Here is a 27419-nt window from a genome sequence, read left to right as displayed (position 1 = left end):
ACAGCAATAGATACTATTGGGGTAAAAATCACAGTGAATGTTTTATTAAAAAAAAAAAAATTTCACAATGAGCATAGAATGTAATATTCTTTCAGTTATTTCACAATTTCATTGTCATATTTTTATCCATTATTTATTAATGTAGTTTCTTGTTTTACAATGCAGTATTTATTTGTTTAATTTTGAGCATTTTGATGTTCCATAGTAGTTTACATATTTTTGTGATTACATGTCTATATTTCGCTCCCTGAAAACATTTACTGGCAGGTGGGCAGGGGCATCTGACCATCATTACACTGAACACGCAACGGCACAGCGCCAACACGTCTTTTACCCCTTTCACAAGCAAATGTAATGTAATCCCGATGTGGGGCATACAACTTTGTTTCGCCACCATATCTAAACTGAAGACCATGGCTACTCAATACTTCTTCGTTCACAGTGCAGGGTTCTGAAAAACAAAAAACGGTAAAATAGAATTAACTTTGTTTCATGAACTAATAAAATACATACTTGCCAATATTTGTACATTTGCTTTTAAATATTTATCAAATGTTGTGGGGAGCATATTCTGTTTCTAAGCTGAAGTCACAGCTAAATAAGCCTCTGCATCTTATTTTTTACATTTTGCTTCTTTTCTGTTCAATCATGAATCACAATAACTACAAAATGTTCCAACCTTTTTCACGTTATTAAAACCATACAAGCTGAATTCTTTTTGATAAGTTTTTACTAACAAAACATTTGTTTTTATTAGTAAAAACAAACATTTAAGTTTATGTCATTTGTTTGTACCATCAGATAAACAACATTTCTAGAAATTTAAGGAGTGTATAAAATAGGATCCATCCATCCATCCATTTTCTTTACACCCTTGTCCCTTAGTGGGGCCAGCAGGGTTGCTGGTGCAAATCTCCAGTTAAAGGGTAAAATAGGATAATACGGAAATTAGAAAATAAACACCAATAAAAATATAATTTTATAAATATATTTTTTAAAATTATAAATTTTTATTTAAAAAAAAATGCATAAAACATATTTCTTCAAAATGTTCCTGAGCTTTTGAGAAGGGTGATTGTTTTCATTTTTCTTTTAAAGCAAAATAACTGAAAGGTTTCATCTTTAAAATGTTTTAAATGATAATTTATAGATTTCTCAGGGGTTGAGAAGTAAAGCCTTTGGGATTTTTTTTTCTAAATTAAAATAGATGTTTTAAGGTTGTAGAATTATATTTTTTCTCATTGAGAACTTCTGATTGTATAATCTCTGTTTTGGACACAAAAATGCTTTTAGTTTTGTTATTCTTTACCTTTTACTGTTCTCAAGTAGTTATTTATTTCTTATCAATACATTTGATCATAATTCTGAACATGTATACTATTTCTAGATACTCCAAATGTACAGATAACTGAATGTTTGCCTTTTATTTATTTTTAATCATTTTAAACAATGTAAAAACCATTCTTAAAAAAAAGGTTTTCTGGTTTAATTTGTACATTTTATTATTATTGATCGCAGCTGGAAGATGAATAAGCAGCAGTGGTTTCTAAGTACATAATTAGAACAGCAGAAATATCACAGTGTGCAAAGTGAAATGTTCAAATTTAACTTACTCAGGCATCTCATGTTTCCTTTCCATACGCCTTTGTCGCAGGTTTGAAATGGGTCTCCCTGCATTGTGTACTTATTATAACAGACATATTCAACTTTTTCACGAGTTTGAAAAACTGCATCTGAGCTGATTATTGACTTGGTGTCTCCATTTTCAAGAGGTGGTGGTGCTGAACAATGCATAACAGCTGAAAGAATGTGAACAGTGAGAAAAAATTAGTTTGAGATTGTGCTTTGTTAAGCTTATATTATTTAAGGAATATATTTTTAGTTATTTGCATCCTAACATATACAATGAATTGCTGCCCATGACATTTAATCTAGAACACTGCAGGGACTTTTCTACATCTACAAAGAGTACAATGAGTCAAAATCTGTTTTCTTTTTATGTCATTATATTACTGTTTATACTTAAATGTTGCTTTAACTGAAGACTTTGAAAAAAGACTTTCATGTTTTTTTATTTTGCTCCATGTGGGGAATTTTTGTTGAAAAAGAAAAGTCTGTGCTGTTAAAAAGCTGAAATTGTAGCTTTCCTTAGCCAAACATACTAATGTCCAGCAGTTGATCACAAAATTGGACTTACAATCAGAAATAAACACCATGTGATTCACCTTCCTGTCTGGTGCTGTCTAGTGTTTTCAAACATGTTAACCAGAGTGGCACTTAGTTAAATATATTTTAATTAAATGTATCAGAGTGTAAATGCTGACACCTTAAATAAATATAGTTAGGATAAAAAATGTTCAAGAAAAGAGTAAGACAAGAAGTGATTTACGTGATTGGTCAGTGTTCCGGGCTTCTGAACACTGAGGTACGGGCGTGCTCCACTCTCCATTTCCCAAACACCTACTTCTTGAACTCCCTTGCATGATGAGCTCAGGTTGACGACAGGCAAATGACAATGTATCTCCTTTACTTATAACATTGTCTTGTACAGATGAAGTGATGCGAACATTTTCTGGTAGGTTTGGTATTCTGCATTTCTCTGCCAAAGTACAGAAGTTTACAAAATAAGCAAAATATGTCATAACTCAGGGAAACAAACACCAATTTTAACAGTAAAATCTTCTTTTTAAAACCAGTAATTATAAATTTGTTAATTTAAATTAATCAATTACCCCATAAAGTCATAATTACATTACATATCACTTTTATGAAAATGGCAATAAAGAGTGAGATTGTCAACTACGTGATAGAAGTGTTAATCAAGGATTTTAACCATCACAAATGTAAATGTTGCTTTACAACAATGCATGCAAATTGAAATATTTTTGCAGTGACATTAAGGATTAATTTTAAACATAAGACAAAGTCAAAGTGAAAGTTATTTTTAAAATTAATTGATGTTAAAGGCATTGTATAAGTGGATTGGTTCTGTGTTTGCAAGCTGAACCAAATAGGAAGTGAACACACCAGAGCAGGTTGGAAACGGGCCATTCCACTTCCCCGTGTCTAAACACTGAACTTCATCAGAACCCTCCATGTCGTACTGATCTTCACACAAAAAACTTAATTTCTGTCCAGGATTCACTAGAGTTTTGGATCCACTTCCAACACGTCTCAGTCCGACACTCAATGGCTCAACTTTACAAGGAACATCTGAGAAAACCAGAGCAGACCAGAGGAAACAATTTTTAACTAACAATTCTGTTATTAAATAAGTAGTAAAAAGTGCATCTGTCAATTTTGTAGAAACCTACAAAATTTCTTGAAGTCATGTAAAAATAAAAAACTAAATTCCATTTTTCCTGTTTTTAGCTCCATTTCCTCTTACTTGGACATTCTTCGGATGTTGTCCACTTGCCATTCTCACATGTTGCGTTGCCTCCTTCATTGGCACCAGGTGCACTGCACGCATACTGAACCACGTCTCCTGCCAAGTATCTTTCTTTAATCATATCTGCCCTCACTATCAGTCGTTGGTCACTGAGCTTCTCACATAAAGCTGAAACACATCAAGACAGTTTTGTTAAAATTTGCATCATAGAGGTTATTTCAAAGGACGGCCACTCCTCTAAATCAGTGTTTTTCAACCATTTTTGAGTCAAGGTACACTGTTTTAATTGAAAAAATCCCGAGGCACACCACCAACTAAAAATGGAAATAAAGATACTCTGTGGCCGCCTATATATAGTCATTCTTATCAAAGTCTGAATAGGAATCAAATAAACACTAAAATGTATTTTTATCACATTTTACATTTCTTATTTCAAATTGCACTTAACATGTCCACTTCAAAAATACACCTGAACGGCCACAACACTGTGGTGTTAAATTTAAAGAAGTTGTAGAAAACGTCAAAGTGTTTTACAAACTAATCCACAAGCATTATTATAGCCAGAATACAGAAAATAATTCTTATTCTGAAAGAAGCAATAATATTTGGGAAACAATTCACTTCATATTCACTGTTACAATATGAAGAGTTGCATGTACAAAATGTCAATATCTGTATATTTTACCCAGCTAGTGTGAAACCTGTGCATGTTTGGATGAAAACAGCTGATTTACTGGCAGAAATTGAAGAAAGACAAAGCTCTTCCTCAACAGCTCCCAGTCTGTCTCTGGTTTTAGTTTTTATAGTAACCAGGCTTGAGAAGCTCACTTCACACAGACATGTTGTGGGAAATGGACTCATGTTCTTTCTAACTACTGCTGAGCTTCACTGTCTTTTCCATCACTGTCATCACAGTCTTTCTAGATTCAGTGCTCTCACCGCTACCTGTAACATTCATGCATCACTAATTCTCTTGTTTTAATGTAAAATGCTCCGTACCTACTGCCATCTAGTGGTAAGAACATGATTACGCCGCTGCTACTACTACAGCAGATACTCGAAGATGTCATTATTTGCAGACAATTCATTTTCAAAAAATCTTTTAAAACCAATTACCGTATTTTTCGGACTATAGAGCGCACCATACTAGCACCCTCAATTAAAAAAATAAAATAAAATAAAAACTGGAAGCTGCTCTCGGTTTTCCATTAGGACCCAGCAGAGGGCGGCGTCCTAATAAATCTGCTGGACGCAGCCCTCCGTCTCCAAAGCCGAACCATGGTTTCGTTCACACCGAGCTTAAGTGCAGCGGCTCTATTTCCCTCCTGTAGTGCCAGATCGACAACCCTCAACTTAAAAGCTGCATGATACGAGTTTGAAAACATTTCTCCGTCGTGCCTGCTGCTAGCATGTGCTTGTTCTAAATGAAAATTAGCCGTTCTTCTTTGATTTAAAATTTTGACTTCTAATGATTCACTTCCTGCTAGAGAGCCCCCTGGTGGTTGAAGAAAAATCCACACAAAAGCCACAGCGGGCTACAATCCGCATGGTTCAAAGTTAAGGAAAAAAGTAGCAGCTGTTAGTCCGAAAAATACGGTACCGTAGTGAAATTTAATAATTTCCACGGCATACCTGACGATCACTCACGGCACACTAGTGTGCCGCGGAACAGTGGTTGAAAAACACTCCTCTAAATCACTTTTAAAGCCTTATTTTGGTTTGCTTACACAGAGCTCTGATTTTAATTGCAAATCATGAAGCCCTCAGCGGAAATTCAACCTGTAAGACTCTTCCGGCATCACATATCACCACGCCTTCACCCCAGCCAATCAGGACGCACCACCTCTCTACCTCGATCCAATCACCTGGCAAGAGCTCCTTCAAAAGACGAAGCAACCACAGATCCAGCCGCTTCAGTTGTGCTTCAACCCACCTCCTCCCCGTTTCCACCACCAGCCTCCCAGACGCCTCCAGGTCCCTTCAAGACTCCTCTCTCCAAGCTCCGCTCCACCACCAGTGACTGGGCCCGGGGGAAGACCTACCTGAGCTTCGTTCGAGCCGATCATTCTCAGCACGCACGTCTTCCGCCGGTGTCCATGCGCCAAATTCTCTGTCCAATAAAATGGTCTAACTGCTGTTTCTCTCTCTGTGTGAGTCTCTACAGATTGAAATGTCATTACTCCAATTTCTCATTTCTTTTTACTAATTTTTCACACTGCAGTTCTTACTGGACAGTTTTTATGAAACCTTCGTATTTTTTTATTTGCTTCTTTTATGTTATTTGAGGGAAAGAAACGTATACAGTGATATTCAGTGAACTAGAATATGCATTCAGATGAAGCTCGTTTGTCAGATTAAATATACCTTTTTAAAATAATCTTTAAGAAGGTATTAGAAATACCCTCGTTTCTGTATTAAAATGCTTGTCCATGTAATGTTTCCATTCAGTGTAAGTGGAAAATCACCTGAATTGAATACAACATAATTTGTCTCAATAAGTGAATTGAGTTTCAATACTGAAATAAACAAACTTTTCAGTAATACTCTGTTGAATAAACCTGCATGTTATGAACAATGGGGTAACATAAAGGAGGGCATAATTTAGCCTTTTTTGCCAAGATGAAAAAACATTCAGTCAGATAATAGGTAAGTTTGCATTTTAGGTTTCAAAATAAGCTGAACTATTCTAAAATTGGCTTTAAAAAAAAAAAAAAAAAATAAAAATATATATATATATAAAAATTTCCTTCTCACCCTCCGCGGGTGGTCTGTTTCATCCTCTGAGCTCGGGTCCTCTACCAGAGGCCTGGGAGCTTGAGGGTTCTGTGCAGTATCTTGGCTGTGCCTAGAACTGCACATTTCTGGACTGAGATGTCTGATGTTGTTCCTGGGATCTGTTTGAGCCACTGCTCCAGTTTGGGGGTGACTGCCCCGAGGGCCCCAATGACCACAGGCACCACTGTGGTCTTCACCTTCCAGGTCTTTTCCAGTTCCTCCCTGAGGCCCTGGTATTTCTCCAATTTCTCATGCTCCTTTTTCCTGATGTTGTAGTCACTTGGTATTGCTACATCCACCACAACGGCTTTCCTCTGTTCTTTATCCACCACCACAATGTCCGGTTGGTTCGCCATTACCATCTTGTCTGTCTGGATCTGGAAGTCCCACAGGATCTTAGCTCGGTCATTCTCCACCACTTTTGGGGGTGTTCCCCACTTTGATCTCGGGGCTTCCAGTCCATATTCTGCACAGATGTTCCTGTACACTATGCCCGCCACTTGGTTATGTCGTTCCATGTACGCTTTCCCTGCCAGCATCTTGCACCCTGCTATTATGTGCTGGACTGTCTCAGGGGCCTCCTTGCACAACCTACACCTTGGGTCTTGTCTGGTGTGGTAGATCTGAGCCTCTATATATATATATATATATATATATATATATATATATATATATATATATATATATATATATATATATATATATATATATTTTTTTTTTTATATTAATTCAGCCTCTTTGTCATTTCATACCTTTTGGTAGTTTGCCACATCTGGATGGTGCCATCCAAACAGATGAGGCATGTTTTATATGGGATGTGCTTCAGTTCATGCCTACAACTTAAATGTTTTTCATATGATTGGTAAACCACAAAATTAAAGTAATTTGTATATTTTACAATTGGTTTAATGAAAATAGAAGTTTAATGATTAATAATATCTACTGGCAGGAATCCAGTCAGACTTCATTTGGTCCAATTAGATCATAATCTGTCATATATTTTGGTGTAATTTTAATAAACTACGGCTTAGTGAAATTTTCTGCAAGTTTCATGTTTCTCAGATTTTATCTGCAGAAATAATGCAGACACGAAATGGAATGAAATGGTTTGATTACAAGTATTAAACAGACGTAGAAAGGGAGGAAATCTTAACACATGAGGAAGAAATGGGAAATCAGTTGGCTAAACGGTGTGTTACTCACAGGCCTAAAACAATGCCATTAATAATGTTTTGAGAACATTTTGAATAAAATATGCACATACGGACACATGTGATGTTTCTCGTTTCCCATTTCCCAGCGTTGCATGTAATGGAGCCTTCTTCCTCCATCCTATATTTGTCACGGCACTGATAAGTCACAGAGGAGCCATGCAAGTATTCCTTCTGGTATGAAATGGTGACAACTGCATTCTCAACTTTGGGTGGTGGGCCACAGTGTTCAGCAGTTGCTGCAAGACATAAAAAATATGTAAAATTCTATTTAAAATCGTTGTAAAATTTAATCATGTGAGTATTTTAAAATGATCTGGATGTCTCACCACGGCAGATTGTTTTTGGTGTAAAGTCATGATAATTCCATCTTCCATTGTCACAAGTTAGTTCAGCAATCTCTGCAACGTATCCTTCATTGCATTCAATCGTAGCACGTGACCTTGAAATGGTCACTTTTCCATTGGAAATTGCAGAAACCTCTCCACACAATGTCTTTGCTTTAAGACAGCATTGACAACACATGCATGTCAATAATGCATCAAGATTGTTACACTAAATGTACTACAAAATAAAAAAAACATGTTTCCAGCTAATTTACTTTATAGAATCATTGAAAATAAAACATTACATATACAAAAACTCTGACTAATTTATAATTTATAAAAAGTCTAATGTTTAGCTAATTGGAAGCATTGCATTTCGTTAAATTCATAGGAGTAAAATTATGTCCAAGAGAAAATAGAGATGAATTACCTATACATGAATGAAGTTGGCCAAACGCACCGTCTTCACATTTGGCATGACCCCACCAGCTTTTGGTAGGAAGTTTGAAATTTTCATTACATGCGTAGTAAATTGTGCCTTTACTGGGTTCAACTGCAAATCCATTTGTAATTTCAGGTTTCTGGCAAAGTCTCCCATCTGTTAATGATTCAGAAAACAGAAGCCATATTCTAGTTGCAGGGGTCAAAAGATAAATGCAACTAATATGTATCCACCTTCGAGGCCTGATTTTATTACTTCTTGTTCAAGTCAAGCTAATTTGGCTGTTAACATCTTAAATATCCCCAAATCATCATGTATGGATACTTGAATTAAATCTATGCAGCTGTTACCAGATATTTAAATGAACTGTTCTGATGTCATAAACTAAAATGATGTTTAATAAATGCTGGAGTAATGAAAAAGTATTTTTAATGTTTCTTACTTCTTCCTACTCCTTTCCGATGTTAAGATTATTGTGGTACAAAAAATGTGTAATTTCCACTCCTTGTTTATGTGTGTTATTTTACACTGCTATTATGTTTGAAGTAAATAAATAAAAATAAGTTTTTTTAAAACTTTCTTCAAATTCAAATGCTTTTAGATATTGACCCTTTGCACGTGACGTCACTCTCTTCGAGCTCAGCCCACTCCGTCATGGACGTCAAAACAACTTATACGTTCCTGTAAAGCCTGTGAAAAAACGTACATGAGGCGGCCTTATGTTGCTTTTATTCGGTTGATCTTGTAGTAAAAATTGTGTGGTCGGCTGCACAATGGTGAAAACCAAACTTGTCATTTCATTTTATGACGAGGAAAGATGCAGGGTGACCGGGCCCTTTGTACCCAAAATAACAAAGCTCATGAAAACATAATTTTATAAAATACCAATAAAAGCCACTCATATTTGTCTTAAAAATACTCCAGTCTACCTAGTTTACAATCTGTTCCTAAATATCTGAGTGATGATGACGTTGCGGATAGTTGGTGACGTGTTTTACCCAGAATACACTTGGAGACGATATCAACTTGTAAATTTGTATGTCATAAAGTTAATGAAAATAAAGCCAGTCATGTGGCACAACATTGTATTCAATATTTTACACCCACTATGCCTCAAAAATGAGTCGGTCTTGTAAAGTTTTTAGCAACCAGGAGTCAACAGTGACTGGGGCAGCCTGCTATATGATCTACAGGGGGACACTTTTTTTCTTCTTTTTTTTATAATCTACATACACCATACTCAACAGGAGAGGGCCCAGCTTCTCCAGCTCTCATCAGATGGGATACAGACTTGGATCTCTGAAGTCATATTATGCCTCCCATCCGGTGCCCCCCCCCACTCAGGCCCAGGACTGGAGGGCTGTCGCCCCCCCAGTCCCTCCTATAGCTCTGCCTGTGTTTTGTACATTTTTAAGGCTGCTCTGGTTTAAGGGTGTTTGACATAGTGACATAAATCCTGTGGTGTGAATTCAGGCAAAGTAGGTAATTTGATCCACAAGTCAGGAGAGGGGAGGAACGCGTCGGTTGGTTGGTTTGTAAGCTAGTTGTTTCTAGCTTCTGTAAACACCGCCGTCTATCAGCCCCCACCATGTGTGTTACATTCACAGACAAATTAGCTCCACTTGAACAAGCAGAAACCATGAATAAACTGGCAAAAGCAACTTTCCAGTTTATTCATTTTGGGAAAACAACTTAAGTGCTTTGTTCAATACTCCCGATTGTCACTTCCGATGTCCAACATGGCGCTTCGTAGTTGCAAAGGGTCAATCCTGAGTGCCTTTCAACCCATGACAAGGTTCTCACAATAATTCTTAAAACACAATTAAATTACTCAAAGATGTTCTTACCTGCACATGGTTTTATCCCTACCCAGGCTCCTCGTTCACAGGTGATAGTAACAGATTCCTGATTCCCTCCCACACATTGGTATGTGAGTCGGTCACCGTTGTAGTAAGTGCTTTTTCTACCTCTGGTAATTCTGGAGTTTTCAATGTTAGGGTTTTCACACTGTCTCCCTGATGAAGAAAATAACATTAAACATGGAGTTTAGCTGCATGATATTTGCTAACAAAAAGATAATAAGGAAGAATCTAAATGCAATTTTACTAGAGGAGCACTTGACACTGTTGTAGTTATTAATTATTATGTTTATTTTTCTGCTTTTTTGCTGTTTGAGATTTTTGTGTTGCTCCCTTGAACATTTATTTCATCAAAAGATTTAGCAAAATCATTTTGGGTATATAGAAACATCACGCGTTTATCCAATAGTGAGTCCTGAAAAATATTCAGTATCTATATTTTTTTTATTACAAATCATAATAATCATAAAAATGACATTTTTTGTTTCTACTTGGCAAAGAAATTGAGTTTAAATGGACAACCATTAATGTTAGTGTTTTATTGTTCACATTTTAGTACAAGAATCTATTTTTTAATTAATAAATGAAGTGTTTTGCCAAATTGCTTTCTGTTCAGGTTGTTTGTTTCTTGAAATTTGACTCCACCTTCAGATAACTGCTTCACTGCAGCTGTCACAAAATAATCCACAGAGGGACTCCTCTCTTTACCGCCTTATTTTTTAAAGTAAAGAGGATAATTTACAAAGATTTTGTTTTCAAGATTATGAAGTATTTCGTGCAAAGTGACCAGGGAAATTAAATGCAAACATAGTTTTATAGTAAAACAACAAAAGAGCATTTAAAGTGAACAGTACCACGACAAAGTGGTTTCGGTGTCCATCCCTCTCTGGTGCACGTCGCCATATTGTCTGAATTTACAGCATCGTAGTTGTAGGCACAGTCATACCATACTCTGTCCCCTATTTTATTTCTGCCCCAAGCATTAACAGAACGATACAAATATGATTCTTGTATGTATCGTGGGCATGTAACCTCTGGAGTGGGAGAAAAATACATTTTTTATTCAAACAGTTGAAATCATACATAGGACTAATGAAACATCACAAAGACTTTTTTAACTAAATAAATTGATGGCTTCTGTGTTTTAATACCTTGGCATATCGGATTCGTATTCCAGTCTCCACGGATTCCACAAGTAACATCAGCCACCGTTGTTTGCGTGTCCAGAATCCAGTGTTTCTCCCCACATGTGACTCTCACCGTTTCTTCAGGTAAAAACATGTTTTTGTATGGAGGGTCATAGGTCGTCCCAGGGATTGATGCCAGAGTCAGTTCACATTCAATTGCTGGAATCATTGGACATATATCATTATTTTTTAGTTTGTTAGAAGAAGATTTTATTCCTTATTGCAATCAAATCATTTGTTGTTGTTACTGAGATCATACTCACGTTTACATGCAGGTGTGGGACTCCAGTCGGCTTTTCCTGCAAATTTTGTGCATCTTGGAGTTCTCTCATCAGCCCGTTTATAACTTGGATCACATCTAAAATCTAAGATTTCATTTTCTTGGTACTCCTGAGCGGTACCAACCACACGGCCATGTTCAATCTGAGGGACGGAACATCTTATTGCTGTTGATATAAAGCACAAGCATTAACAGAAGTGCAATTCTAATGGAAAGACTGATAATTATGCCTTTCAATCAGTTTGAGATTTGATTGGCTTGTTGTTAAAACATATTAAGGAGGTGTGTTAAAATAAATTTTACTAGAGGAGCACTTGACACTGTTGTAGTTATTAATTGATATGTTTATTTTTCTGCTTTTTTGTTGTTTGAGATTTTTGTGTTGCTCCCTTGAACATTTATTTCATCAAAAGATTTAGCAAAATCATTTTGGGTATATAGAAACATCACGCGTTTATCCAATAGTGAGTCCTGAAAAATATTCAGTATCTATATTTTTTTTATTACAAATCATAATATTCATAAAAATGACTTTTTTTGTTTCTACTTGTAAACAAGTAAATAGCACCAGTACTTAATTTTACTGGTGTTATTTATTTTTTTTGGAATAGAAGTATCTGTGGTATTTGTATTTGTTTATTTCAAACAGGTTTTAAAAAACAAGTGAACAGGCAGTAAGTAGGACAGAGAAAAATGTGTGCATACATAAAAATTTAGGGGATATTGCATAATTACTTTAGTAAATTATGTGTAAATAATTTTCACATAGAATTTATATTGCAGAGTGTTTCCATTGGCTGTGGTTCTGATCTAGATTATGCTGGCTGATTTAAAAAAGATCTGACATTATGAAGCTGAATTTAAAACAATGAACTATAAACTACTTTTTCTCCACATTAGCGTCTATAAAAAGTTTATAGTTTTTGAGGCATACTAGTTACAAAACTGTGTTTAAAGTCCAACTCCCCCACGTCCCCCTTTGGCATAAAATTAACTACAAAAGTCATAGTTAATAATAATAATATTAATGTGTAATGACTAACACTCAACATGCATTAATCTTTCAATGCAGTTAATGTAGCGGTGTGTTGGGATCAAAAATGTTAAATAAAACACTACTAGAATAAGGGCAAAACAATGTCTTAAAATATGTTGGTGCAAGAGAAAAGAACAATAAGAAGAATAATATTTATTATTTTATCAGTTGCTATTTAAAATGCAGAAATATACAAATAATAAAAAACATTCAAGATTACATAAAATGTTTCTTTATTGGACTTTTTATGCACCACAAATCTGGAATAAGCTTCCTGTTCACTGTAGGAGTACTAAGACTGTGACCTCTTTTAAAATAGAAGACTCTTAATTGTTTTCTTTATTTTTACCTTTTTAATCTTAGTCGGTTTGATGCATTTTTCTAACTTCTATATAAATTAGCAGATTGAGTCTGAAAGGTGCTATATAAATAAAGTTGCCTGAACTAAAGCTTTATGTGTGTTTTCTATAACAATGGCTTTAAAACGTTAATATAAAACAGTTTCTTACCATTCTGGGACCAGGAAAATTCCACGTTTAGAAACACCTGGAGAACCAGGAACATAAACCACAGAGGCTTCATTGCCTGTGCTGACTTGATGTTTTCTGAGGAGAAGTTTACTTAGGTTGTCCCATTTTTAATTCAGCTGCAGCTCAAAAGGGTGACATGGACAGCCCACATTTACGTCACTGTTTTTTCTTCTGCCACGATGAACCCACCACTCATTTAGTCTAACAACCTCACACATTTATCAAGAATTAAATTTCTTTTTTTAAAACAGTTATGTGAATCTTCTCTGTTTAAATATAGGCTTTGCCTTTAAGCTACTGATTATTTCTAAGAATCTTGAGATTTTGTTTTGCTTATCAACTTTTGAAGGTCAGACTGGATTGTTTATTATTAAGCCAACATTTCTGTCTGAACTTAGTCAATCATGTACATTTTTGTTTGCTTGGTTATCTTGCGAATGTTTATTTAAAATCCCCTGGCACCTTTACCTTGTTTTCATGAAGGACAGTGGAACATCGGACTCAATATTGTGAAACTAAAGCAGTTTAGTGGTCAGATGATGATCAATGTCTAAAGAACACTGTTTTATGTAGTTCTCTCAAACAAAATTTTACATATAGCTCTCTAGCAAATGCTGAGAAATGTATTACGATAGGGTTGCACAGTGGCATAGCAGTTGGTAGAGCTGTTGCCTTGCAGCAAGAAGGTTCTGGGTTCAATTCTCGACCTGGGGTCTTTCTGCATGGAGTTTGCATGTTCTCCCTGTGCATGGTGGGTTTTCTCCGGGTACTCCGGCTTCCTCACACAGTACAAAAACATGACTGTCAGGTTAATTGGCCTCTCCAAATTCTCCCTAGGTGTGAGTGTGTGTGCATGGTTGTGTGTCCTGTCTGTCTCTGTGTTGCCCTGTGACAGACTGGCAACCTGTCCAGGGTGAACCCCGCCTCTCGCCCGGAACGTTAGCTGGAGATCGGCACCGGCAACCCTCCCGACCCCACTGAGGGACAATGGTGTAAGAAACTGGATTGATGGATGTATTACAATATACAAAAATTAAAAGTTTTGCTGATAAAAGTCATGTAAAAACTTGAATAGTCCAAACTTTCACACTGATTTTGACTCAATAGGTCACATGACCTAGACGCTATTGAAGAGAAATACTAAATTTAAACCAAAAAAAAGGTAACAAAAATAAAATTGAGTTAAAATGGAATAAACATGCATGTGTCTCATATTTACAGTTTAGTACAACAATTACACACTAATTTCTAGTCAATGTGGCACACAATATGGAAGTTACTGAAGAAAACATATTTAATATTAAAATTATTTAAAATATTGAATATGACTTGACATTTTAATAGAGGGCACTGCGTCTCATGTAAAAGCATGATTTACCATTTTTTGTATCAGTTGGTGAAAAGACAGGTCATTTATTAACATTTGTTTGACATTTGGTTTGGAAATTTGTTGACTGTCCTTAAGTGAACCTCCGAGCGCTGAGGAGGGAGGAGGGAGAACGGCTGGCCGAAATGATCGTTCATAAATCGGATCAACCTTGAGCTAAGTGCCGCTTGCTAGGTGGACATCGGAATATCCAACTCGAAACTAACTTCACTGCAGTCGGTAACACAATAAAACCACCGGGACAAAGTTTCTTTTGGTCTGTGCATAAATCATGCACCGAGCGACTGCGCGAGACGTAAACGCCCCACAACGTCTAAAGCTGTGACGTTGTTTCCAAAGCTCTACTGGCCAATAGGAGAGAAGGCAGCTCTCCTCATTAACATAAAGATGCACACGGAGAAGCAGCAAAAGGCGAAACAGAAATAGGCGAAGCAGGAGGCAATGACAAAAGGAGGGCTTGTATAAGGAAAAGACAAAACAAAATATCTACTTTTCTTGACAAAATCGTATGTGTAGGGGAAATGAACAAGAAAATATATACATTTCTTGACGGAAACTCAAGTGTAAGGACAAAGAAAAACTAAATATATATTTATGCTTTTATTTCTTATGTCAGTTTTGGTCCTCCATAAAGCTGCAGAAAATAAAGAAAACTGACACAACAGCAATAGATACTATTGGGGTAAAAATCACAGTGAATGTTTTATTAAAAAAAAAAAAAATTCACAATGAGCATAAAATTTAATATTCTTTCAGTTATTTCACAATTTCATTGTCATATTTTTATCCATTATTTATTAACGTAGTTTCTTGTTTTACAATGCAGTATTTATTTGTTTAATTTTGAGCATTTTGATGTTCCATAGTAGTTTACATATTTTTGTGATTAAATGTTTATATTTTGCTCCCTGAAAACATTTACTGGCAGGTGGGCAGGGGCATCTGACCATCATTACACTGAACACGCAACGGCACAGCGCCAACATGACTTTTACCCCTTTCACAAGCAAATGTAATGTGATCTTCATGTGGTGCATACAACTTTGTTTCGCTACCATGTCTAAACAGAAGACCATGGCTACGCAATACTTCTTGGTTCACAGTGCAGGGTTCTGAAAAACAAAAAACGGTAAAATAGAATTAACTTTGTTTCATGAACTAATAAAATACATACTTGCCAATATTTGTACATTTGCTTTTAAATATTTACCAAATGTTGTGGGGAGCATATTCTGTTTCTAAGCTGAAGTCACGGCTAAATAAGCCTCTGCATCTTATTTTTTACATTTAGCTTCTTTTCTATTTAATCATGAATCACAATAACTACAAAATGTTCCAACCTTTTTCACGTTATTAAAACCATACAAGCTGAATTCTTTTTTTAAACGTTTTTACTAACAAAACATTTGTTTTTATTAGTAAAAACATTTAAGTTTATATCATTTGTTTGTACAATCAGATAAACAACATTTCCAGAAATTTAAGGAGTGTATAAAATAGGATCCATCCATCCATCCATTTTCTTTACACACTTGTCCCTTAGTGGGGTCAGCAGGGTTGCTGGTGCAAATCTCCAGTTAACGTGTAAAATAGGATAATACGGAAATTAGAAAATAAACACCAATAAAAATATAATTTTATAAATATATTTTTTAAAATTATAAATTTTTATTTAAAAAAAAATGCATAAAACATATTTCTTCAAAATGTTCCTGAGCTTTTGAGAAGGGTGATTGTTTTCATTTTTCTTTTAAAGCAAAATAACTGAAAGGTTTCATCTTTAAAATGTTTTAAATGATAATTTATAGATTTCTCAGGGGTTGAGAAGTAAAGCCTTTGGGATTTTTTTTCTAAATTAAAATAGATGTTTTAAGGTTGTAGAATTATATTTTTTCTCATTGAGAACTTCTGATTGTATAATCTCTGTTTTGGACACAAAAATGCTTTTAGTTTTGTTATTCTTTACCTTTTACTGTTCTCAAGTAGTTATTTATTTCTTATCAATACATTTGATCATAATTCTGAACATGTATACTATTTCTAGATACTCCGAATGTACAGATAACTTAATGTTTGCCTTTTATTTATTTTTAATCATTTTAAACAATGTAAAAACCATTCTTTAAAAATAGGGTTTCTGGTTTAATTTGTACATTTTATTATTATTGATCGCAGCTGGAAGATTAATAAGCAGCAGTGGTTTCTAAGTACATAATTAGAACAGCAGAAATATCACAGTGTGCAAAGTGAAATGTTCAAATTTAACTTACTCAGGCATCTCATGTTTCCTTTCCATACGCCTTTGTCGCAGGTTTGAAATGGGTCTCCCTGCATTATGTACTTATTATAACAGACATATTCAACTTTTTCACGAGTTTGAAAAACTGCATCTGAGCTGATTATTGACTTGGTGTCTCCATTTTCAAGAGGTGGTGGTGCTGAACAATGCATAACAGCTGAAAGAATGTGAACAATGAGAAAAAATTAGTTTCAGAATGTGCTTTATTAAGCTTATATTATTTAAGGAATATATTATTAGTTATTTGCATCCTAACATAAACAATGAATTGCTGCCCATGACATTTAATCTAGAACACTGCAGGGACTTTTCTACATCTACAAAGAGTACAATGAGTCAAAATCTGTTTTCTTTTTATGTCATTATATTACTGTTTATACTTAAATGTTGCTTTAACTGAAGACTTTGAAAATTTCATGTTTTTTTATTTTGCTCCATGTGGGGAATTTTTGTTGAAAAAGAAAAGTCTGTGCTGTTAAAAAGCTGAAATTGTAGCTTCCCTTAGCTAAACATACTAATGTCCAGCAGTTGATCACAAAATTGAACTTACAATCAGAAATAAACACCATGTGATTCACCTTCCTGTCTGGTGCTGTCTAGTGTTTTTAAACATGTTAACCAGAGTGGCACTTAGTTAAATATATTTTAATTAAATGTATCAGAGTGTAAATGCTGACACCTTAAATAAATATAGTTAGGATAAAAACATGTTCAAGAAAAGAGTAAGACAAGAAGTGATTTACGTGAGTGGTCAGTGTTCCGGGCTTCTGAACACTGAGGCACGGGCGTGCTCCACTCTCCATTTCCCACACAACGACTTGTTGAACTCCCTTGCATGATGTGTCCTTGTTGACGACAGGCAAATGACAATGTATCTCCTTTACTTATAACATTGTCTTGTACAGATGAAGTGATGCGAACATTTTCTGGTAGGTTTGGTATTCTGCATTTCTCTGCCAAAGAACAGAAGTTTACAAAATAAGCAAAATATGTCATAACTCAGGGAAACAAACACCAATTTTAACAGTAAAATCTTCTTTTTAAAAACAGTAATTATAAATTTGTTAATTTAAATTAATCAATTACCCCATAAAGTCATAATTACATTACATATCACTTTTATGAAAATGGCAATAAAGAGTGAGATTGTCAACTACGTGATAGAAGTGTTAATCAAGGATTTTAACCATCACAAATGTAAATGTTGCTTTACAACAATGCATGCAAATTGAAATATTTTTGCAGTGACATTAAGGATTAATTTTAAACATAAGACAAAGTCAAAGTGAAAGTTATTTTTAAAATTCATTGATGTTAAAGGCATTGTATAAGTGGATTGGTTCTGTGTTTGCAAGCTGAACCAAATAGGAAGTGAACACACCAGAGCAGGTTGGAAACGGGCCATTCCACTTCCCCGTGTCTAAACACTGAACTTCATCAGAACCCTCCATATCGTACTCATCTTCACACAAAAAACGTAATTTCTGTCCAGGATTCACTAGAGTTTTGGATGCACTTCCAACACGTCTCAGTCCGACACTCAATGGCTCAACTTTACAAGGAACATCTGAGAAAACCAGAGCAGACCAGAGGAAACAATTTTTAACTAACAATTCTGTTATTAAATAAGTAGTAAAAAGTGCATCTGTCAATTTTGTAGAAACCTACAAAATTTCTTGAAGTCATGTAAAAATAAAAAACTAAATTCCATTTTTCCTGTTTTTAGCTCCATTTCCTCTTACTTGGACATTCTTCGGATGTTGTCCACTTGCCATTCTCACATGTTGCGTTGCCTCCTTCATTGGCACCAGGTGCACTGCACGCATACTGAACCACGTCTCCTGCCAAGTATCTTTCTTTAATCATGTCTGCCCTCACTATCAGTCGTTGGTCACTGAGCTTCTCACATAAAGCTGAAACACATCAAGACAGTTTTGTTAAAATTTGCATCATAGAGGTTATTTCAAAGGACGGCCACTCCTCTAAATCACTTTTAAAGCCTTATTTTGGTTTGCTTACACAGAGCTCTGATTTTAATTGCAAATCATGAAGCCCTCAGCGGAAATTCAACCTGTAAGACTCTTCCGGCATCACTTATCACCACGCCTTCACCCCAGCCAATCAGGACGCACCACGTTTCTACCTCGATCCAATCACCTGGCAAGAGCTCCTTCAAAAGACGAAGCAACCACAGATCCACCCTCTTCAGTTGTGCTTCAACCCACCTCCTCCCCGTTTCCACCACCAGCCTCCCAGACGCCTCCAGGTCCCTTCAAGACTCCTCTCTCCAAGCTCCGCTCCACCACCAGTGACTGGGCCCGGGGGAAGACCTACCTGAGCTTCGTTCGAGCCGATCATTTAAGCCCGCTGTGATTCTCAGCACGCACGTCTTCCGCCGGTGTCCGAGTGCCAAATTCTCTGATGAAGCTCGTTTGTCAGATTAAATATACATTTTCAAAATAATCTTTAAGAAGGTATTATAAATACCCTCGTTTCTGTATTAAAATGCTTGTCCGATGTAATGTTTCCATTCAGAGTAAGTGGAAAATCACCTGAATTGAATACAACATAATTTGTCTCAATAAGTGAATTGAGTTTCAATACTGAAATAAACAAACTTTTCAGTAATACTCTGTTGAATAAATCTACATGTTATGAACAATGGGTAACATAAAGGAGGGCATAATTTAGCCTTTTTTGCCAAGATGAAAAAACATTCAGTCAGATAACAGGTAAGTTTGCATTTTAGGTTTCAAAATAAGCTGAACTATTCTAAAATTGGCTTTTAAATATATATATATATATATATATATTTTTTTTTATATTAATTCAGCCTCTTTGTCATTTCATACCTTTTGGTAGTTTGCCATATCTGGATGGTGCCATCCAAACAGATGAGGCATGTTTTATATGGGATGTGCTTCAGTTCATGCCTACAACTTAAATGTTTTTTATATGATTGGTAAACCACAAAATTAAAGTAATTTGTATATTTTACAATTGGTTTAATGAAAATAGAAGTTTAATGATTAATAATATCTACTGGCAGGAATCCAGTCAGACTTCATTTGGTCCAATTAGATCATAATCTGTCATATATTTTGGTGTAATTTTAATAAACTACGGCTTAGTGAAATTTTCTGCAAGTTTCATGTTTCTCAGATTTTATCTGCAGAAATAATGCAGACACGAAATGGAATGAAATGGTTTGATTACAAGTATTAAACAGACGTAGAAAGGGAGGAAATCTTAACACATGAGGAAGAAATGGGAAATCAGTTGGCTAAACGGTGTGTTACTCACAGGCCTAAAACAATGCCATTAATAATGTTTTAAGAACATTTTGAATGAAATATGCACATACGGACACATGTGATGTTTCTCGTTTCCCATTTCCCAGCGTTGCATGTAATGGAGCCTTCTTCCTCCATCCTATATTTGTCACGGCACTGATAAGTCACAGAGGAGCCATGCAAGTATTCCTTCTGGTATGAAATGGTGACAACTGCATTCTCAACTTTGGGTGGTGGGCCACAGTGTTCAGCAGTTGCTGCAAGACATAAAAAATATGTAAAATTCTAATTAAAATCGTTGTAAAATTTAATCATGTGAGTATTTTAAAATGATCTGGATGTCTCACCACGGCAGATTGTTTTTGGTGTAAAGTCATGATAATTCCATCTTCCATTGTCACAAGTTAGTTCAGCAATCTCTGCAACGTATCCTTCATTGCATTCAATCGTAGCACGTGACCTTGAAATGGTTACTTTTCCATTGGAAATTGCAGAAACCTCTCCACACGATGTCTTTGCTTTAAGACAGCATTGACCAAACATGCATGTCAATAATGCATCAAGATTGTTACACTAAATGTACTACAAAATAAAAAAAACATGTTTCCAGCTAACTTACTTTATAGAATCATTGAAAATAAAACATTACATATACAAAAACTCTGACTAATTTATAATTTATAAAGAGTCTGATGTTTAGCTAATTGGAAGCATTGCATTTGGTTAAATTCATAGGAGTAAAATTATGTCCAAGAGAAAATAGAGATGAATTACCTATACATGAATGAAGTTGGCCAAACGCACCGTCTTCACATTTGGCATGACCCCACCAGCTTTTGGTAGGAAGTTTGAAATTTTCATTACATGCGTAGTAAATTGTGCCTTTACTGGGTTCAACTGCAAATCCATTTGTAATTTCAGGTTTTTGGCAAAGTCTCACATCTGTTAATGATTCAGAAAACAGAAGCCATATTCTAGTTGCAGGGGTCAAAAGATAAATGCAACTAATATGTATCCACCTTCGAGGCCTGATTTTATTACTTCTTGTTCAAGTCAAGCTAATTTGGCTGTTAACATCTTAAATATCCCCAAATCATCATGTATGGATACTTGAATTAAATCTATGCAGCTGTTACCAGATATTTAAATGAACTGTTCTGATGTCATAAATTAAAATGATGTTTAATAAATGCTGGAGTAATGAAAAAGTATTTTTAATGTTTCTTACTTCTTCCTACTCCTTTCCGAGCATGTTAAGATTATTGTGGTACAAAAAATGTGTAATTTCCACTCCTTGTTTATGTGTGTTATTTTACACTGCTATTATGTTTGAAGTAAATAAATAAAAATAAGTTTTTTTAAAACTTTCTTCAAATTCAAATGCTTTTAGATATTGACCCTTTGCACGTGACGTCACTCTCTTCGAGCTCGGCCCGCTCCGTCATGGACGTCAAAACAACTTATACGTTCCTGTAAAGCCTGTGAAAAATCGTACATGAGGCGGCCTTATGTTGCTTTTATTCGGTTGATCTTGTAGTAAAAATTGTGTGGTCGGCTGCACAATGGTGAAAACCAAACTTGTCATTTCATTTTATGACGAGGAAAGATGCAGGGTGACCGGGCCCTTTGTACCCAAAATAACAAAGCTCATAAAAACATAATTTTATAAAATACCAATAAAAGCCACTCATATTTCTCTTAAAAATACTCCAGTCTACCTAGTTTACAATCTGTTCCTAAATATCTGACTGATGATGATGTTGCGGATGGTTGGTGACGTGTTTTACCCAGAATACACTTGGAGACGATATCAACTTGTAAATTTGTATGTCATAAAGTTAATGAAAATAAAGCCAGTCATGTGGCACAACATTGAATTCAATATTTTACACCCACTATGCCTCAAAAATGAGTCGGTCTTGTAAAGTTTTTAGCAACCATGAGTCAACAGTGACTGGGGCAGCCTGCTATATGATCTACAGGGGGACACTTTTTTTCTTCTTTTTTTTTTATAATCTACATACACCATACTCAACAGGAGAGGGCCCAGCTTCTCCAGCTCTCATCAGATGTGATACAGACTTGGATCTCTGAAGTCATATTATGCCTCCCATCCGGTGTCCCCCCCAGGCCCAGGACTGGAGGGCTGTCGCCCCCCCAGTCCCTCCTATAGCTCTGCCTGTGTTTTGTACATTTTTAAGGCTGCTCTGGTTTAAGGGTGTTTGACATAGTGACATAAATCCTGTGGTGTGAATTCAGGCAAAGTAGGTAATTTGATCCACAAGTCAGGAGAGAGGAGGAACGGGTCAGTTGGTTGGTTTGTAAGCTAGTTGTTTCTAGCTTCTGTAAAACCGCCGTCTATGAGCCCCAACCAGGTGTGTTACATTCACAGACAAATTAGCTCCACTTGAACAAGCAGAAACCATGAATAAACTGGCAAAAGCAACTTTCCAGTTTATTCATTTTGGGAAAACAACTTAAGTGCTTTGTTCAATACTCCCGATTGTCACTTCCGATGTCCAACATGGCGCTTTGTAGTTGCAAAGGGTCAATCCTGAGTGCCTTTCAACCCATGACAAGGTTCTCACAATAATTCTTAAAACACAATTAAATTACTCACAAATGTTCTTACCTGCACATGGTTTTATCCCTACCCAGGCTCCTCGTTCACAGGTGATAGTAACAGATTCCTGATTCCCTCCCACACATTGGTATGTGAGTCGGTCACCGTTGTAGTAAGTGCTTTTTCTACCTCTGGTAATTCTGGAGTTTTCAATGTTAGGGTTTTCACACTGTCTCCCTGATGAAGAAAATAACATTAAACATGGAGTTTAGCTGCATGATATTTGCTAACAAAAAGATAATAAGGAAGAATCTAAATGCAACAAAATGTTAAGATAAATTTTACTAGAGGAGCACTTGACACTGTTGTAGTTATTAATTGATATGTTTATTTTTCTGCTTTTTTGCTGTTTGAGATTTTTGTGTTGCTCCCTTGAACATTTATTTCATCAAAAGATTTAGCAAAATCATTTTGGGTATATAGAAACATCACGCGTTTATCCAATAGTGAGTCCTGAAAAATATTCAGTATCTATATTTTTTTTATTACAAATCATAATATTCATAAAAATGACATTTTTTGTTTCTACTTGGCCAAGAAATTGAGTTTAAATGGACAACCATCAATGTTAGTGTTTTATTGTTCACATTTTAGTACAAGAATCTATTTTTTAATTAATAAATGAAGTGTTTTGCCAAATTGCTTTCTGTTCAGGTTGTTTGTTTCTTGAAATTTGACTCCACCTTCAGATAACTGCTTCACTGCAGCTGTCACAAAATAATCCACAGAGGGACTCCTCTCTTTACCGCCTTATTTTTTAAAGTAAAGAGGATAATTTACAAAGATTTTGTTTTCAAGATTATGAAGTCTTTCGTGCAAAGTGGCCAGGGAAATGAAATGCAAACATAGTTTTATAGTAAAACAACAAAAGAGCATTTAAAGTGAACAGTACCACGACAAAGTGGTTTCGGTGTCCATCCCTCTCTGGTGCACGTCGCCATATTGTCTGAATTTACAGCATCGTAGTTGTAGGCACAGTCATACCATACTCTGTCCCCTATTTTATTTCTGCCCCAAGCATTAACAGAACGATACAAATATGATTCTTGTATGTATCGTGGGCATGTAACCTCTGGAGTGGGAGAAAAATACATTTTTTATTCAAACAGTTGAAATCATACATAGGACTAATGAAACAACACAAAGACTTTTTTAACTAAATAAATTGATGGCTTCTGTGTTTTAATACCTTGGCATATCGGATTCGTATTCCAGTCTCCACGGATTCCACAAGTAACATCAGCCACCGTTGTTTGCATGTCCAGAATCCAGTGTTTCTCCCCACATGTGACTCTCACCGTTTCTTCAGGTGAAAACATGTTTTTGTATGGAGGGTCGTAGGTCGTCCCAGGGATTGATGCCAGAGTCAGTTCACATTTAATTGCTGGAATCATTGGACATTTATCATTATTTGTCAGTTTGTTAGAAGGAGACACACTTCATATGTGTACCTCAGACGTTACTTTTCATTGCAATCAAATCATTTGTTGTTGTTACTGAGATCACACTCACGTTTACATGCAGGTGTGGGACTCCAGTCGGCTTTTCCTGCAAATTTTGTGCATCTTGGAGTTCTCTCATCAGCCCGTTTATATCTTGGATCACATCTAAAATCTAAGATTTCATTTTCTTGGTACTCCTGAGCGGTACCAACCACACGGCCATGTTCAATCTGAGGGACGGAGCATCTTATTGCTGTTGATATAAAGCACAAGCATTAACAGAAGTGCAATTCTAATGGAAAGACTGATAATTATGCCTTTCAATCAGTTTGAGATTTGATTGGCTTGTTGTTAAAACATATTAAGGAGGCATGTAGGGAGGTGCTATATAAAATCAACTCTTTTGAGTGTTTTATTGTATTATGTTGTTATTCAGTCAACAAAACATACATGAAGTGTTGCTTTTATTCTTTTAATGCATTTTTAAAAATCCTTGAATCTGCCATGGCAGCCATTCCAGAGTGCCTCAACGTTTACTCTCCAGCTTCCACCTAACAGACCACCTGTCCCTCACTTCTTCCCTACTCAGCTCCTCCAGACTAGCGGCAGCAGCAATTGGCAAACACCCAGTAGGATTGTGAATCTGCTGAGCTCAAATTATGAATTACTTCTCAGTCCAACGCTCCTAAGAATGGCCATAAAAGCCATAAAGGATAAGATTGTTTTGATGACATGCTGAAGGCGAAATGTCAGAAAGAGTAGAAGGTTCTTAAAGAGGCAGAGGCCAAGTTCCAGGCGTCAAATTGTAAAATTACATTTCTTTTAAATTTTGTTTGTATAACATTTTTATAACAACTAAACGTAACATAGTTTGTTGATTGTACTATAAAATTGCACGTTTTGCCTGAAAAAATACTCCCTTCCTTTAGTAAATTGTATCAAATATAGTTCAAAGTATTAACATACATTATTAGAGTCTTGAATTTTGCTTTTATCTGTTTTAAACTTATGCTGCTAAGTTAAAACATATCTTGAATAATGCTATATTCAAAAGACAGCTTTTAAAATTGTTGGTGATTTTTAGTTTCGACATCTTGCTATACCTTTGCATTTCGGAGCCGGGCCACTCCACTCTCCATCATCCTTGCAATAAATCTCTTGTGACCCATACAAGACTTCAGCACGTGACTTGCAGCTAAACCGAACAACATTTCCAGTAGTGGCTTCTTCCGCATCCCCTAAAATCTGTACATTATTGTCTGCATGAACGACTGGACATTTCGTGGCTGGAATGACAAAAATTGAAACACAAGACAAGGAAAGCTTTATACACATAGCGATAAAAAAGTAAATAAATACATAAAATCAAAAGAAAAGCTATATAAATACCAACATTGATTTGAATGGCATTACATAAAAATACAAAAATGTTATGATGCAATTTTATAATTCATGCATCAATTGTATCAGAGATCAGGCAAACCATTTCTTTGTGAGGCTCTACACTGCAAAAACACAAAATCTTACTAAATACTCAAAATAAGACAAAACTAACTTACACGCAACCTTTTATTACGATACATTGGAGCTTGGTTTAAGCCAGTAATTCCATAACATTGATGAAAAAGTACTAGTTCCACTGGCAGGTTATTTCACATATAGGACAAATGTTTTGTTATAAGTGAAATAATCTGACAGTGCACTAAAAACATAAAAGTCGTTGGTAAGACTTTGTGTTTTTACAGTGTGACAAAGTAAACAATAATGTATTCCATTCTGATTTAAAGGTTTTAAATGCTGCCTCATTTTGTTTAGTTCTGATCAGTAGCTATGTTTCCATTAGAAATGTGCGCAAAGGAATGAAATTAAAGTCACTTGAATAAGTTTGTTCAGTAAAGCCATAGAAAAACATGCTGCGCTCAGATCCTCAACTACTTCCTGTCGTCTTCTTCTTCATGGTTTGTACCAGTGGTAATATCCTGTTGTTGAAAATGTAACTTGTGAGATGCGACAAAAAGGTACTTCCATTGCAGTTTTGTGAAATAAACCAATTTTGATATAGCCAAAAAAAACCTCCTCATTCTAATGCCAACATTTTTTTAATGAAAAAGACTTTTTTTTTCAAAAAAGAAAAATTCCATTAAACTAAATTTTATTTATTCTCGAAATGTCAAATTGCGCAATTATATGTTCAGTGGAGAAGCAGCTACTGATCACTTCCTCACGTCATAAATTTATTCAGGGTGTTTCTTCTTTGACAAGCAGTTTGCAACCTTAGAGGCAATTGAAAAGACTCACAAACTGCTTTGCTACAGGCTTTGCTTCTAAATGAAAGTGGTGCCTTATTTATATTGACCAAAAATTAACTTCATATTCAACTCATACCTTCACACACTGCGATGGTCCCATCCCAGCCATCTGCCAAGCAGCGCCTGCGGCTTGACCGACTGACCATGTGATAACTGTAAAAAGTTTTTAATGAGAGTTGTAAGAATACTCACAACAAAACTCACAAAGAGAAAGGACCTTATTTTATCTTATCATACCCTGGGTTGCACTCGTAAACAATCTGAGATCCAAACACATAATCATCTCCGACCACAAGTCGGAAATCTGCAAATTGTGCATCTCCGGGATGTCCGCAGGATTTCGCTTAAAATATTGGGACAAGAACAAAACATGGGTAAATATTCTGTAGCGGGAGAAAAAAGTCAGGTAAAAGTGGCAGAATGAATGAAAAACGTTTTAAACTTACGTTCACATTTTCTGCCAGAAGGCTCCCAGTTCCCCTCAGTACAGATCAGCTTGAAAAAGCCAGTGTAGCCAACACTGCAGGGAACTCTCACTTGTTTTCCTCCGCTGTAAGTGGCATCCAAACCACTTATGTCAAAATTTGAATCAAAGTGACGGCTGTTAAGAAACTGTTCACGTGTACAGTCTGTGTGACGGCAACAAACAATGTCAGTGGGTTTATATCAATAACAAATCATCAAACAATAAATGCAAAATACTTTAAAATTGAAAAATACGAGCAGAAGTACTAGGACTTACCTTGGCATGTTACAGAAGTCAATAACTGCGACCACAGCAGTAGGACGCAGCTTCTCGTTATCATGTGCATTTTAACCTTCTGCTCTGAACCACCAAACAGCGAGGCACCACAGACGGCTACACTGTTATACAGAGAAGGAGCCGTGGATTTCACAAGAGAGAGAGAGAGAGGAAAGAAGATTGCTCAATGATTGCACAAGTGGGTTCAGCCTCCTCTCCCTAAATCACAGATAGGGGAAAAGAGGGAAGTGACCAAAAACAGCCCCTTAAATCATGCACCAGCTCCT

At 35.9% G+C, this 27419-nt stretch overlaps 1 protein-coding gene across 1 annotated transcript; it reads right to left on the bottom strand.

Annotated features, from left to right (window-relative positions):
* Window positions 1-11: 11 nt before the first annotated feature.
* On the bottom strand, window positions 12-27344 carry LOC103463360 (complement factor H-like). Its single transcript, XM_081605827.1, has 31 exons — window positions 27133-27344; window positions 26837-27019; window positions 26628-26733; window positions 26467-26543; window positions 25185-25367; window positions 24152-24334; window positions 23829-24023; window positions 23532-23711; window positions 22649-22816; window positions 20791-20958; window positions 20364-20534; window positions 20088-20273; window positions 18466-18636; window positions 18105-18290; window positions 17467-17676; window positions 16695-16880; window positions 15347-15536; window positions 14575-14594; window positions 13017-13127; window positions 11455-11637; window positions 11156-11350; window positions 10859-11038; window positions 9993-10160; window positions 8134-8301; window positions 7707-7877; window positions 7431-7616; window positions 3389-3559; window positions 3028-3213; window positions 2390-2599; window positions 1614-1799; window positions 12-451 (listed from the first exon to the last, which is right to left on the bottom strand). Exons 1-31 carry the CDS (start codon window positions 27200-27202, stop codon window positions 258-260), a joined length of 5142 nt encoding a protein of 1713 aa, XP_081461953.1. The 5' UTR covers window positions 27203-27344; the 3' UTR covers window positions 12-257.
* Between the last annotated feature and the right edge of the window lie 75 nt (window positions 27345-27419).

Source organism: Poecilia reticulata, chromosome 4 (genome assembly GCF_904066995.2).
Source record: "Poecilia reticulata chromosome 4, P_reticulata-male-v2, whole genome shotgun sequence".
Classification (NCBI taxonomy): Eukaryota; Metazoa; Chordata; class Actinopteri; order Cyprinodontiformes; family Poeciliidae; genus Poecilia; species Poecilia reticulata.
The sequence above is the reverse complement of the archived record's forward strand: the minus strand, read 5'-3'. Positions and strand labels throughout refer to the sequence as shown.